Source organism: Narcine bancroftii, chromosome 14 (assembly GCF_036971445.1).
Source record: "Narcine bancroftii isolate sNarBan1 chromosome 14, sNarBan1.hap1, whole genome shotgun sequence".
In the NCBI taxonomy this organism is placed as follows: Eukaryota; Metazoa; Chordata; class Chondrichthyes; order Torpediniformes; family Narcinidae; genus Narcine; species Narcine bancroftii.
In genome coordinates, this window is record NC_091482.1 from 18,269,574 (window position 1) to 18,284,554 (window position 14,981).

Genomic DNA, 14,981 nt, shown 5'->3' on the forward strand with positions numbered 1-14,981 from the left:
TTCACGGTTAGATGGTCCAAAACATTCAAGCACATGGGATCCAAGGTGCACTGGCTAACTGAATCCAAAATTGGCTTGGTGATAGGAGAGAGAGAGCGGTCTGATGGGAGGAGGCTTTCTTGATTGCAAGTCTGTAACTAGTGGCGGTGATCAGGGCTAGAATCACTTCTTTGTAATATACATGAACGGTAGGAAGGATGATTAGTAACTTGCAAATGATAGGAAAAATTGTTAGTGGGGATAGCAATAAAAGTTCATCGAGTTAATTAAGACTACAGCAAGATGTAAAGTGATTGGCAGATGAAATTTTAATTTCAAGTGCGAGATGATGCACTTTGGGAAGTCATGTAGAGACAGAACCTAGACAGCTAGACAGAAGATGGTAGATGATCGCTAAGTGATACTGATGAAAAGATAGACTTCGACGTTCAAGTTTATTGAAGCATAGCAGGTGGATGGACTGATTACAAAAAGATGCAAGGCATGCTTCATAGATCAAGGGATGGAATGTAAAAGTTGGAGTGTCACGTTGCGACTTTACAAAACACGGATTAGTGTGCACTTAGAATATGGAGTCATTTTCGATTGCCTCATTATGGGAAGGAGATGGTGATGGTCAGAAAAGGATAGGGGCAAGTCAACAAGGTATGGCCTGATTTGGACATCTTAAGGGGAAGAGATTGGATAGGCTTGGCTTGTTTTCCCCGGAACAAAGGAACACAAAAGGTAATCTGAAAAAGTATTTTTAAAAATCACAAGACACAGATGGGTAGGTGGCCAGAATATTTTTTCCCCATAGTAGGGGTATCAAAAACAAGGATCGATTTAGTGTGAGAGGAAGTAATTTTAAAGGAGATCCAAGGATAACTTTTTTTTAAATCCACGCAGAGGGGCTGATATTTGAAACTCATTGGTAGAGGAAGTAGTGGAACAAAATACAATCACAATGTTCAGGAGAGATCAGGCATTTGAAAAGGCAAGACAAAAGAATATGGACCTAGTGCAGACTAATGGGTTGAGTATACATGACATAAAAGATTGTATGGATGTCGTGGGCCAAAGTGCCTGTTTCTGTGCTCTACAACGCTATGACTGAACAACAAGAAAGTTGATTTCTAACCAAATTGGAACAACTTTCTCAAAGCATTTTATAATGGTGGAGATCAGTCACTGAGGCCTGTTACTGTCATCCTCTTGGGCACTGGGATAATGGAGGCTGTTTTGGACAGCTGCAGTGGTGTTGAAGATTTAACACAGATCTACATTAAACATGGATGAAATAGTAATATTCTGTTTTAACCATGTCACAAAATAATTTCATATTCCCCAAATAATTTCAAAAAGGACCCACATTAGGTTCAGCCAATTCCTTCTGGCAAATCAAGAGAAAATTTTAGTCATAGTTCGTCCTAAATACCCATGCATTCTACTTTTCCTTTCTTTGTCAATGTTGAAAGAATTGAACTTTTTTTTTGTTTTAAAATCGATTTGACCATGTAATTAATTAACAAGGTAAACATACAGGAAAATGAAATGGGATAGCTCAGGGGCTGCACTGATTACCAATGTTCTTGCTGGTGTAAGCAAAAGGAATAAAATGGCGAGTTTACCGTGGACTGAGAGATGAGAGTGCATCTTATATTTCCAAACTGCAGTATGGAAAAATGCTGACGCACGCATTAAAATTAGCCCCACACTCTGTTTAGAACCACCAGCTAGATGTTATCCCAACCCAATATTATGTGGTTACTTACCGTTGAGATTCCAGGTTATAACATCCTGGAATCGAAGATGGTCGGCTGCCTTTAAGTGGTCCCTGGTTCTTCTTTAGTTCTGAAGATAACGTAGCTTTCTGAAAGCAGCTGCGCGTTGCAAGTGTTTTCGTCTGTTTCTGCTGCTCAAATTCATTCCATAAATAAAAAGAAAAATCAATGTCCTCAATCATGGACCAGATTTCTTTATGTTTTTCCATGAGATTCAATTAAATACTGCAGAAAATACCACAATAGAAATTTACCAAACTGGCATTTAAAATTACACTTCAAGTTCTTTTTGAATGAACAGTGATTCAAGCTTAGTTGCACCTCAACTGAAGACTATATATTTGGAGGCGCGATTGTGGGTCTAAATGCAATTTGCATGCAAATGTTTGTGACGTTTATTAATGTCAGTGGACAGTGGATTTAATGCAAACAATAATTAAAAGGTTCAAACTTGCTTCAGACCATGCCTAGTGGTATGTAACTTCCAGAATGTGCAATTCTATCCTACTGCCGATATTACCCTCACACTTTCTATGAATGCTGCATGACCTACTGAGGTTTACCAGCAATTTTGTGGACCACGTTTCTTGTATTGATTTTAAGCAGTTTTAGAGCTACAGTAGAAATAAAAACTTGCACCAGAATATTTTGATGTACTATTTTTAAAATTTACTTCCTGATGGAATATTGTTCAACTTTTCAGCTGTATCGTTCCCATTTTCTTGACTTAACAAGACAAATGAAAATAGATCCAAGCCACAATATTTAAATCAGCACCAAACTAAAATGATTATTCAATTCCACTGCATTAACTATTTACTGTAAAAGTTACGTTAAAAGAAGCAAAATTCTCCAGATTAAAATAAAACCAGAAAATTCTGGAAATATTTAGCAAAATTAAACAAGGAGGGAAGTCCATCAAGTTTATGACCTTTCAATGGATTCAGACATTAGTCAAGTTTATTGTAATCTAAATGCAAGTACAACCTGACGGAACAGCGCTCTCCATTTCCCGGGGCGAAACACGCAGACACACCAGACATGACACACATATAGGCAAACAATATATATTCAGGACAAGTATTCATATATACAACTAAATAAATAAATATTGTTTCATATATTTGAGTGTCTCAGATGGTTAGTGTGAGCATTCCTTTGATGGTTCATTGCTCTTGGAGCCTGGTGGTGTTGGCTCTGATATTCCTGTATCTCTTTTCCAAAGGGAGCATGAATGTGTTCAGGGCGGAAGGATCCTCAATGATTGCCATGTGTTATATCTGTAACAATACTATGTGTCATCTGCAGACTTGATGACAATGTTGGAGCGGAATATGGCGAAGCAGTTGTGGGTCAGTAGCATGAAGAGAAGCAGCTGAGCACACAGCCCTGAGGTGCGCCACTGCTCACAGTGATGGTACTCAATATTATTCTACCAACCCGGACAGACTGTGATCTTTCCATTAGGAAGCCCAGGATCCAATTACAGAGAGGTTGCTGAGTCCCAGCGAGGACAGCTTCTCCACCAACCTCTGGGGAATGATTAGCTTAAATGCAGAGATGAAGTCAATGAGGAGCAGCCTGGCGTATGAGGTGTTGTTCTCCAGGTGGGTCAGGATGGAGTGAAGGGACGAGGCTATACAATCGTCTGTGGAACGGTTTCTGCTATAAGGAAATTGAAATGGATCTAGCACCTCTGGGAGGTGGGCTGCGATGTGTTCCATCACCAGTCGCTCAAAGTATTTCATAATGGTGGAGATCAGTCACAGAGGCCTGTTACTGTCATCCTGTCTTGGACAGCTCCAGTGGTGTTGAAGATGTCCATGAAGACCCCCATAAATTGGTCTACTCAGTGCTTAAATTCCCATAGAACATTACAGCACAGAAACAGGCCCCTTCAGCACTTCTAGTCTGTGCCAAACCATTTTTGTTGGCCTAGTACCACTGTCCTGCACCCAGTCCATAGCTCTACCTCTCCCATCCATGTACCTGTCCAAATTCTTCTTAAATGCTAAAATTGAGCTTGTATTCACCACCTCAGCTGGCAGCTCATTCCACATTGCCACAGCTGTGTGAAACAGTTTCCTCTCATGTTCCCCCTTAACTTTTCCCCTTTCACTCTAAACCCGTGAACTCTGGTGTGTATCTCATCTATCTTCAGAGTGGAAAAAGTCTATCTACATTCACTCTGTCTAACCCCCTAATTTTAAATACCTCTATCAAATCTCCCCTCATTCTTGTACACTCCAGGGAATGAACTCCTAACCAAGGTTCTCTAGGTCTGCTCACCTTGCCTTTTATCCGGATAGCAACATGCAAACTCTGTACTCTCAAAATTTCACCTTTGAAGGTCTTCCACTTACCGCACACATCCTTGTCTGAAATCAACTTACCCCCAATCCATGTATTCTAGATCCTTTCTCGTTTCCTTAAAATTTAGAACTCAACCCAAGCCCCAGACTGATCCTTCCCCATAATTAACTAGAAACCAGGAATGTTGTCCCACCACCTAGGATATGATTTTCCTCACCTCGGCCATGACTAGAGACTCAGAGTTCAAAGTGCCATCTTGATTTCATCCTTGCTGTATCGTATGCTGACTTATACCAATTATAAGACCTCATATATGTGATTAAATAAAAGGTAATGTTAAAATAATAATAAAGTTGAAGCAATAAAACAAAAATGGGGAGCAGAACAGATGGTCCATTGGTTGTGGATCTTAATTGAAGGAGCTTCATTCCAAAGATATCTGCATCATTTTTTTTTAATGATGCAACACGAGGAAAAGGGAGTAAAAATTTCAGTCTTAAATCATCAGTGTGTTTTACATCAACCACAGAAGAAGCAACAAGTCGTCCATACAGTAAAATTATTGGCCGATCGTTACCAGCAACTTACATGTGGCAACAACACTCCTTTCTTAGTTGCTATTTTCTCGACAGCAGATTTTTTCATGGCTTCAACATGTTGTAAGCCATCTAATCGAGCCTTCCTATCAGGAATTGGAGGGTCCTGCTCTAGCTGTTGCTCCAAAAGGGGCGGCGGCCACTCTCCACTGCATTTCTGTGGTCCAGAAGATTCAGGAACATGCCATTTTTCAACTGTACAAAACATTTTTTTTTAATGTTTTACTGAACAGTGCAAAAACACAATAAGTTTGTTTTTGTTGTTTTTCAGGCAAATTAGTAACACAGTACAATCCGATTATCCAAAATAGTCTGGATTGGGCCTATGTTTGGATAAACTGTTTCATCGGATAACTGGTCATTTTTTAAAAACAGCTCAGTGACAACAGCAAATCACTTCTATCAATGTTTAAACAACAAACAACTTCTTAAGCGCTAAAATTCTCACCAAAAAAATATTGGCCGCAACATCGCTGCTGATCACCAAGACTTCCCAACCCCCACCGTCAATCCCCGTCACGTCCCACTGCTGCCGCTGATCCCCAGTAAGGCTTACCGGGCCAGTGGAACACTCACTGGCGAGTCGTCGGAGCTCCCGACACCAGACTCCGAATCCTTCCCTAGGCCTTGGGGAGTCCAGTGTATGCACGGTAGTAGGCCAAGAGGAGGGAGTCAGCGTCAGGAGCTCTGCTGTGCCGAGGAGGGAGGGAGAGAATGGGATAGGAGGGAAGAGGAGGGGAGGGAATGCCACTGAGTCCGAGGTCCTGCTCCTGCCTGGGAGGCCGCTCTCCTTGATGACGCTGGGACAAGCGATTCTTTCAACTGCTTGCAGCTGGGAGACAGTGGCACACAGTTTGAGAGGGAGAGTTGGATAGAAAAGTCAATGGGGAAGGTAAAGAAGAAATTACATGAAATGAGAACAATCGTTCTCATGTAGAGTGAATTTTTTTTTCCCCCCAATCTTTGAGGGCAATTCGGCTCCAAAAGTTTTTTTGGATAGATGAGGATTTAGGAGAATCCAATTTTGGATAATCGGAGTTGTACTGTATTTAATGGATATGAAAGTTGTAATTTTTTTCTGTTCTTTCCAACCAAAATATACACATTAAAAACATTTAATATTAGTTTCAAAGCAAATGCAAATATTATTTAACATTCAGGAAAAGTTGTTATGACAAACAAATCCAAAATTCTCACATTTGCCTCATATGCAAGGTAAAAACTCCAAAAAGGTTTATTTATATCTTTGCTTTCAAAATTACAATTGCAATGAGTTAATCAAATGCAATGTTCCAATAAGGACGAGGAGGATCCCTTAAAAACACTGTTCAGATTAGAAATACCTAAAAATATAAAAATAATTGCATTTGGAGTGTTTTATATACTTCGAGAAAATACTGTTTGAGAATTGCAAGACTTCTCATAAAATACAAAGAAAGCCCAAATAACTGAAAGGCAAGATTGACAAACAACCTCCAAGTTCTGGAGAGATGGAGCAAACATCATGATTGACCAAGTTCAGTACAAGATCAGATATATCACATATCCAATGTCCATTTTAACAAAGCTAAACTGAAAAACAACCGAGGAACCCAAGAATAGTCAGAGGGAAACAAAATAAAAGTTTGTGGTTGCGGTTGTGATAAATCAGATAAAAATTCAATCAACATTTTTAAAAAATTGAAAAAGTATCACAAGTCAGTGAAACCAAGAATTGTATTACTTACCAATTTTATGTGGAAACAATCCTTCAGGTGCACACAAAACATTATCTTTTCTGTTGTGAGATGTTCGCTCTCTTTCAGCAGAATTGCTTCTGTGTCTACACGAGGATTTTTTTCTATTTGGTGCAGGAACACTTTGGGCTTTCTGCAGCATTTGACTTGATTTATTTTGAGCATGTTGTTTTTCAAGTCGTGAATCAAAATCCTAAGTTCACAAAGTAAAATGTCTTTGGTCTGCATGGCAAGATATCGCACTGTTGTAATTAGTAAATGGTTTACTGATACAGGTTGATGGATAGGGCTGGCATTACTAAAGGGTACCCTTTTGAAATGCAATTAGCAATAATATTTGGAAAATAATTATGTTTTCAACTGAAAAAAGGTTTACAGATTGAATAGAATTTTGATCAACTATGCCAGACATGGTAAATAAACTGCACATCTACACAGTGTTCCAAAGAATTTGTACTTGGAATGGATGACAAGAGAAAAAATTTGGAATATTTTGATTAGAGATACATGATTAGAGACACAAGTTGTGGGGAATGGCAGTCATTCAGATATTGCATGGATTGAATTCTACTTTGAGATTGTGAAATTGTTTAGAATTGAATAATTGAAGTACTCCTTTTCTCATCTCACCCCAAGGTTAGCAAATAACGTGGCCAAGAATGGTTGAACGACAGAAGGAATGCAAGAGAGGAAGATGGAGTTAGGCGTGACAAAAGAATGCAAGGCCTTTGACAAGGGGGCACACACAAGAGGCTGGTCCAAAAGAATCAAATGAACTAATTGGGATTCAGGTCAATTTGGCAAGTTTCAACTGAAATTAATATGATAGGAAGATGACATGGGTTGTTTTAATAACCATCAGCGTTGTGATCCTAGATATTTGTAATGTACATTTGATGTGAATTTAGGAGGAATATTTACCAAGTTCACAGAAGACTCAAAGACTAATGGCATGATAATGAAAAGCATAGAAAATTATTGGCTAGTTAGCAAGATGGGCGGAGAAATGATGGATGGAATTTAGACCTGACAATTGTGCCGATGATATTTGAAAGGGAGAATCAAGATAGGTTTTGTGGAATAAGAAAATATCTTGTTTTCCTTGAAGAGAAGGTTGAGGGAGATCTGACTGAGGTATACAAAATTATGAAGGTATATGGCAAAAAATATGCTTCCCCTAGCAGACATGTTTAAAACTTGATGACATTGGTTCAAGTTGAGGGGTAGGATATTTAAAGAGGACACATAACTTTTTTTCTTTCCCAGAGCCTAGATGAAATCTGGAATCCACTGCTTAAGTTGGTGGTGCAGGCAAGAAACCGCAAGCATCTTAGTATTTAAATAAGCAATTGAAAGACCTGGCTCGAGGCCAAATGCTGGAAGATAGGATTAACAAAAATAGATTGATGTGAAACACTTCAGTCTGCAGATATTGTGTTTGTAGTAAAAAGCACAAAAAAATGCTGGAGGAACACAGCAAGTCACCAGTGTGGCTTAGGCTTGAAACAATGGTTATATATCTTTACCTTCTGTGTGACCTGTTGAGTTCCTCCAGCAGTTTTGTGTTTTTATTTTAAAAGAAATAGGCACTTAATCACTGGTAGAATGAAGGGCCTATTAATTTGCTGTACAAGTCTGTGAAAAGTAATTGATCGTTGGATTTATAGCTTGGATATTTCATGAGTCAGTAAATACCAAAATCCCAACACTACATTGGGACTTCCAATTTCAAGCTTCACTTTAGAGCTTCAATAACGTTAACAATATTAGACTTACCTCAACTTGATGCAGGATATCAATAATTGTCTCTGGCATCGAAGAATCTGCATCATTTTCTACTTTGGCAGAACAAAGAGAAAGCTGTCGAATCAACTGTCCCAGCAACTTGTAGTGAGCAGGAATCTGCAGTTCTGATTGCCCAGAAAGTTGACCAACAAACATTTGTAAGGCACGAACAGCACCTCTGTGTGCAGCAGCTAATTGAGACATGGCTCGAGACTGAAACACAGACAAAACTCCAAGAATATAACATTTCTACAATGGATGAAATCACTGATGCTTTAAAAAAAAACAGAAAAGTTTAACAGTAGTATGGTCACTACAATAAAAATTAAAATACAGTGTGCTACATTTTCACATCTAAAAGTTAGGATATCTAATTTTGTCTGACTTTAGCCAGTCTTTCACCTTGCAGAGAGATTTAATTTTTTTTGCATGGTAATAGTTGAAAATGGTGCATGGAGGAAAGTTATCTGAATGTCAGGTGAATAATAAATGCAATTTCATATCTCCTGCAATTGTAAAATTAACATAACAAATGAGAAAGAAGGGCAAAATAGAAAAGGTGATTTCAATATCAAATCAAGCTAAGTGGGAGCAAAGAAAATAGATCATTCGCTTTTTTACTTCATAAGGAAAATTAAAATATATTATCCAATCAACAATTATCACCTCAAAGTACAATACTCTCTTTCCTGATAGACATTAATAATTATCAAGTCAATGAAACAGTACATCAGTTGATATTAAGAAAAGTTGACAGTGTGCCAAGCTTAGAGTGCAACTTCAGTGATTTATATGAAACAATGTCACAGTGAAGCCAACAGCAAAATTATCATTTTTGCTCAGCTAAAAGTGGTGCAGAAATGGGATAGTAATTTTGGTTATTTAAATTCTGCCAGCCAGAAGTTACAGTTTTCAGAGTGCATAACTAAACACCAGTAATCACATGGTTACTACAAGAAACAAATCAGTGCCAATACGTCCACATGAACTTGTTTTCATTGAAGTTTTATTATAAAGGTTAATTCTGCCCTTGAAAGAAATGAAGATGCTCCACTTTTCTGTTAAGAACCAGAAAATACATATTATTTTAAATACTAAAAATAAACCTACTACCATAATAACTAAAATTTAAATATTTAAATTACTGACCTTTTTGGTGTGTTTCACCTTCTGGGGGCTTTGGTTTTCTATCGCTTCCCGTATTTCATTTACCTTAATTAAACCAAAAAAAAAGCAAGTCAACTGCGTGGGCTGGCATAGTGATTAGCGCAATGTCTTCACAGGGCCAGCAATCGAGACTGAAACAGCTCAGTCAACGTGATTTTGGTGGGGGGGCGGGGTTTGACTCAAACACCCAATACATGATAAAAACCATGAAAATGAGGCTGAAAACGGGGACCCAACTTCCCTGAGCGATTAATATGCTGAAATATACAGTAATTAATTGCATCTCAACAATGTATTGCCTAAACAATTCTGAAATATATATATTTCTTTACCCTGAATATAAACAGTGCTATATTCAGTATTTAACTCCAGTTCACCTCTGACAAATTCAAATTTCCAATAAAGCTTCAAGTTTAAATTCTTTAAACTAGGAAATGCAAAGATTTGGTCTTAAGCAACAATATAGCGTTTTACTACATGTGGAACCAAAAAAAATTTGTAGAAGTGAATGGGTAATTTAATTCAGAAAATTATTTAATATAAAATGAGATGCAATATACATTAACAAGAAATAAATCCTGATTAATTCATTCATGGAAATACACCTCCAACAATAGGGGTTTTATGAATAACATTCAATATCCACAAACAGAAAATGCTAGAAATATCAGAAGGTCAGATACAATCTATGAAGAGACTAAAAGTTTTGGTTTCAGATTCTTGACTTTTCCGCATTTGTAATTTGAATTTTTTTTTTTTTAAAAAACAGATTTCGAGCAACTGCAGTTTTCTGCACATCAAGGTCACACAGCTTTACCTCTTCACATTGCCTCTGCACAGATCAGCTGCAATTAAGAAGTGTTCAACTAACTCATCGTAACTGGCAGCTACACCAGTAAAATAAACCACAGATGCTAGAAATCGAAAATAAAAATAGGATAGAAACACTCAGGTGGTCATGCAACAGTTGTGGAAAAAGATGCAAGTGCCAGTTCAGGTTTGGGGGCCTTGGTCAGAATTTGGAAAGAGAAAAGTGAGTTCCAGCTCTCAAGGGTTCCCAACCTAACTGTTTTTGTTTCCCTTTCCACATCTATTGCCTTGGCTTCTTGACTGCTTCCAGTTTTTCGATTACTATGGGCCAATACCATTTTTAAATCATTGGGTCCCTTGGTATCCATCCTTTCACCTCTCCTCTTTTTCTGCAACTTGAAACAGGTTTGATTTCTAACTTCGGATTCTTCCTCTAAAAAGGTAATCAACCTAAATATTAAGTGCTTCATTATCCACAAAGGCTGAAACTTCCAGTAATTTCAGTTTTCCCAACAGTAACAGTTTTTTTTTTGCTTTTCAATACAAGGCATAAATTGGAATGAGTTTCTTTTGAGCTCATAATTCCATATCCCCTAGCCAACTCCTTAATGAAATCATCATCCGGTTAGTTTCAATTAAGGGTTAAGAAGCCATTATGATTGCAAGTCCTCATCAGACTGAACAAATAACAGACAGTGGCCAACCAGCAAGTCCAAAGTGCCTCTTTGCTTTAGCAAATTTTCAACATTTGTGTCAGTAGGATATAATTCAAAAAAAAGCTGACAATTAACTTTTTTTGTGAAAACTTAAATTGGTTCTCACTTGTTGCTGCAGAACATACAACATCCTTGCTGCACGAGTAGCCTGCTCTTGTCTTTTTATTTGCAATCTGTGCTCTTCATCAGGATCCAGGACATCCACAAATTTGTCTAAAAATCAAAAAAACAGACTTAATGAAAGATACATTACCGTGCAAAATTATTCTGCACGGAATCGCATGTTGGAGTGAAGCACAAAGGTCTGCAGATGCTATGACTGCCAGTAAAAACACAGAAATGCTGGAGGATCTCAGCAGGACTCACAGAGTCCATGGGAGGTAAAGATATATAATTGGCATTTCAGACCTTGCCACTTCTTGAAGGTAAAAAGCAGACAGGAACCTAAATTAAAAGGCTGAGAAGGAAAGAAAGAGCAAGGGGAAGAGCACAGACTAACAGACAAAGGGTGAGAATTAGATAGAGAAAGGACCACAGGAAAGGGAAAGTGAGAATTGATCAGGGGAGTGGGTGGCTCTGTGAATGCAGCTCTGGAGGAAGGAGAAAGGAAAAAGGAGAGAGAGAAAAACAGACATGGAGGAAAGAAGAAATGGGGTGGGGGCGGGCGAAAGGAAACCAGAGAGGTCGATGTCAATTCCACAATAAAATCACTAATAATCCCTTTGGCACCTCCCTCTGAAACCACAGGAAGTGCGACACACACCCACACCTCCTTCTTCACCACTGTTTAGGGCCCCAAGCTGTCCTTCCTAGTAAAGTAGCACCTCACTTATGAATCTGCAGGGATCATCTACTGCATTTAGCACTCCCATTGTGGTCTTGTCTACTTCACAAAACACTGGATGCAGACTTGGAGATCGCTTTGCTTAGCTCCTCAGCTCTGTCCGCCGATATTCCGGAGATTTCTCAGTGACAACCCATTTCAATTCCCTACCCTATTCCCATGCCGGTCCATGGTCTCATACCCTATCAGAATGTGACCACCCACAAATTGGAGGAATAATACCTCATATTCCGTTTCTGTTACCCTCCTCTCTCCCTCCCCCCCATTTTCCCGATTTCGCCTTTCCTCTCAGTCTTTTTCCTTTTCCGTCTCCTTACTTCAAGCTCTGCATTCACAGGGACAATCCCTTCCCCAATTAACTCTCACTTTTCCTCTCTCCTGTCCTATCCATGTCCAATTATCACCCTGTCTGTTACTGTGCTCTCCATCCCTTTCCTTCTCCAGTCTTTTCATTTAAAAAAACTAATTAAATTAGTTTTTTGACTCACATCTTGAAGAAGGCCTCAGGTCCAAAGTGTTGGATAAACATATTTACCTCCTATGGATGCTGTGAGGTCAGCTGAGTCCTCCAGCATTTCTGCGCACACTAGCTGATGATACTCAGCTCCTTTGAAGCAACTGAAACCTTAGTAAGCGGTTTTTACCCAGTGCCATACGTGAACTGAACACTGCCAAACATTGAATGTTTTATTGTGCTATTGTTTTTATATCTTATTTATTTAATGTATGTGTCCACTGTCAGGATATGTACTCAATTTTGTTCTACATGTGCAATGACAATAAAAGGTTATCTTATTTGGATTAATCATTTGCATGCTGCCAACACAAACCTAAATGAATTTTCATCATACCACAATTTGGATAAGGTGAAAGAAAATGTTTTAATAACATATTGATTGTTTCCAAAACAGGCAATTTTTTTTTACTTCCAAATTTGGCTTGGAATAAATTAATTGATAGTCAATAATGTCATTAACGTCTTTCAATTATCGAGATCTACATGGTTCTTGGATTTCTTTCATCAAGCAATTCCCATACCCGTGCTGCTCAGTTTGATTTAGTGGTCAACAACAATCTTTGTTGAACATCATCACATACTATTTTGATACTAAAAGGGTTAATTAATTTATTCAGTATTAAGATTAATGACCAAGGTCAATAATTATATAATTTAAATTAAGATAAAATCAATTCAGCAAGTCACATTTAGGCATTATTCATTCTTGTGACTAAATAATCAGTCACACTTCCCTGATGAGCTGTTAGGAAGAACAAGTTAAGGAATAATAATATTCCTTGCAAAGTCAAACACAGATTTACTCCCTTCTTACATTAATTTGCTTGTTTTATGTTGCTAATTCTCAAATGAATTTGTGATTCTGATTTGGAAATCGTATACCACCTGTTGTACAGATGACTCCCTCTGTCACAGGAATGATGGCATCTCAAGATTTCCTTGAGTGATTTTTGAATTCTGCAAAGGGTAAATTTTTATTACATAAGTGGCTGTAAAAGGGATGGGGGCACCATTATCACGAAAAATTGTCTTTTTCAAGCATTCAAGTCCACAATTTCAAATTTGACATGTACCAGTAAATTAGAGACAAATCGACAAAAGTTTGACACCACTTGTCATATTTTTTCTAAGATGTACTTTAAAATATATATGATTTCCGTATTTCATTTTAAATAAGTCATACCCTTTTTGGCAAGTTCTTCAATTTTCTGAAAGTACTTGCTGAGCTCCTTTCTCAGCCTACGAATCTCCTCTGTGCTTTTATTGCTTGGGATATTCCGATTCAGGTGTGGGCCTGGGTCACGTGTTGGAGGTGAATCAGGGAGTTCGGGTCTCAATTGGCTTTGGTCAGAGGTGCAAATATATACCCTGGCACCAGACCTTGCAAATTCCTCTTTTGTTGTCTGGTTCCTCTGGTGCCTTGGCTTTGTTACAGTTTCCATTTCAGCCTTATTTGTAGCGTGTGGAGTATTGTTAGCAGATTTCTTTTTGCCATGATTAGTACGTAATGAAGTCTGTATCTTATCTTTCTTGTGTTTATACAAATAATCATTCACTTGTTCTTCTAGATGCTTTTTCCTCAGATCTCTCTTTGCCAGTTGAACAGCCATATTTAGTCTGTCTTCAGAAACAACAGAAAATCGAAGAGAACTACACAAACTCTGAGCATCATCTTGCACTTGCTTTTCATGTGGTTGTTGTAGTTTCTCGATTATAATTGGGCGAGGATTTGTGAATTTCACAGCCAGGTTAGATACAGCATTTATTACATCTTTATTGAATTTTAACTGGAAAAAAAGACAAAGTTAGAAACATTTGAGAACATTTCATTTGCCTTTTGATGAACTGAATAATTAAGGCCTTATACCCCCTATCATCCAACAATACTCTACAGTAACTGGGATCCAACGATTGCTTTCAAAACGATTTTATAAACACCCAAGACATTGTGGATAACTCAATACTCAGTTCTTTCTTTAAATACAAGGAAGGAGTTCAATTACTTCTTATAATATACGTCACATATGTAACTTTTAATATTAAAAATTGTTTCACTACTGCTACAAGCCTAGTTATCTGTCATATTAATATTAATTTCTCTATTCTTAAAAAATGTATGGAAGGCAGCAAGAAATCGCAGTAACAAAATCTTTATTCTTTAAAATCTCCAACAATTTCTTAATAAGCAAAAAGGAAAATTAAGATTCAAAATTCAGTTTTCTTTTAAATGATCATTGAAATAATTCAACATGATTTTAACATAGAATTTACCATTCAATTTAAAGGTAAACTTTACATTAAGTCTGTTTTATGCTTCCAATGGGATCATTAAATTATTGTCACATACTAATTAATCAGGAGTGCTGCATATTGATAGTTGATGAAGAAGTATGAATGTACCTGAGTCTTACAAAACTGTGTTCTACTCTGATCATTGCTCCCAACACCACATCCAGTTGAAATGGAAGGCATCCGCAACTCTGAAGATTGAACAGGGTTTAAGATTGGTCTTTGCTGAATCTTTGAGGCCATGAATGCCTATATTGTGAAAATTAATACAACAAAAGAGGACATTCAAGTAAACAGATGGCAGCAAAACTGAAGTTGAGCAATTAAAACTATAATTTTATTTTTTAAAAGAGAAAAGTCACAACAAAAAGTAAAATCTTGAAAACTAAAATTAGTGAACAAATTTAATTATATTTCACACATTTAATTATATTTGGAAAAGCTG

At 37.6% G+C, this 14,981-nt stretch overlaps 1 protein-coding gene across 5 annotated transcripts in view; it reads right to left on the reverse strand.

Moving 5' to 3' along the window:
- The window catches only part of kiaa0753 (KIAA0753 ortholog), a 33,892-nt gene that overhangs the window by 17,202 nt on the left and 1,709 nt on the right, over nucleotides 1-14,981 (reverse strand). For all 5 annotated transcript variants that reach the window (XM_069910147.1, XM_069910146.1, XM_069910145.1 and 2 more), the window contains exons 2-9: nucleotides 14,648-14,785; nucleotides 13,431-14,034; nucleotides 10,993-11,099; nucleotides 9,343-9,405; nucleotides 8,185-8,406; nucleotides 6,400-6,601; nucleotides 4,665-4,867; nucleotides 1,755-1,894 (exon numbers count right to left, since the gene is read on the reverse strand). In XM_069910147.1, the coding sequence (XP_069766248.1) occupies nucleotides 1,755-1,894; nucleotides 4,665-4,867; nucleotides 6,400-6,601; nucleotides 8,185-8,406; nucleotides 9,343-9,405; nucleotides 10,993-11,099; nucleotides 13,431-14,034; nucleotides 14,648-14,779 (1,673 nt within the window). In that variant the 5' untranslated portion in view covers nucleotides 14,780-14,785. The remainder of the gene's footprint in view (nucleotides 1-1,754; nucleotides 1,895-4,664; nucleotides 4,868-6,399; nucleotides 6,602-8,184; nucleotides 8,407-9,342; nucleotides 9,406-10,992; nucleotides 11,100-13,430; nucleotides 14,035-14,647; nucleotides 14,786-14,981) is intronic.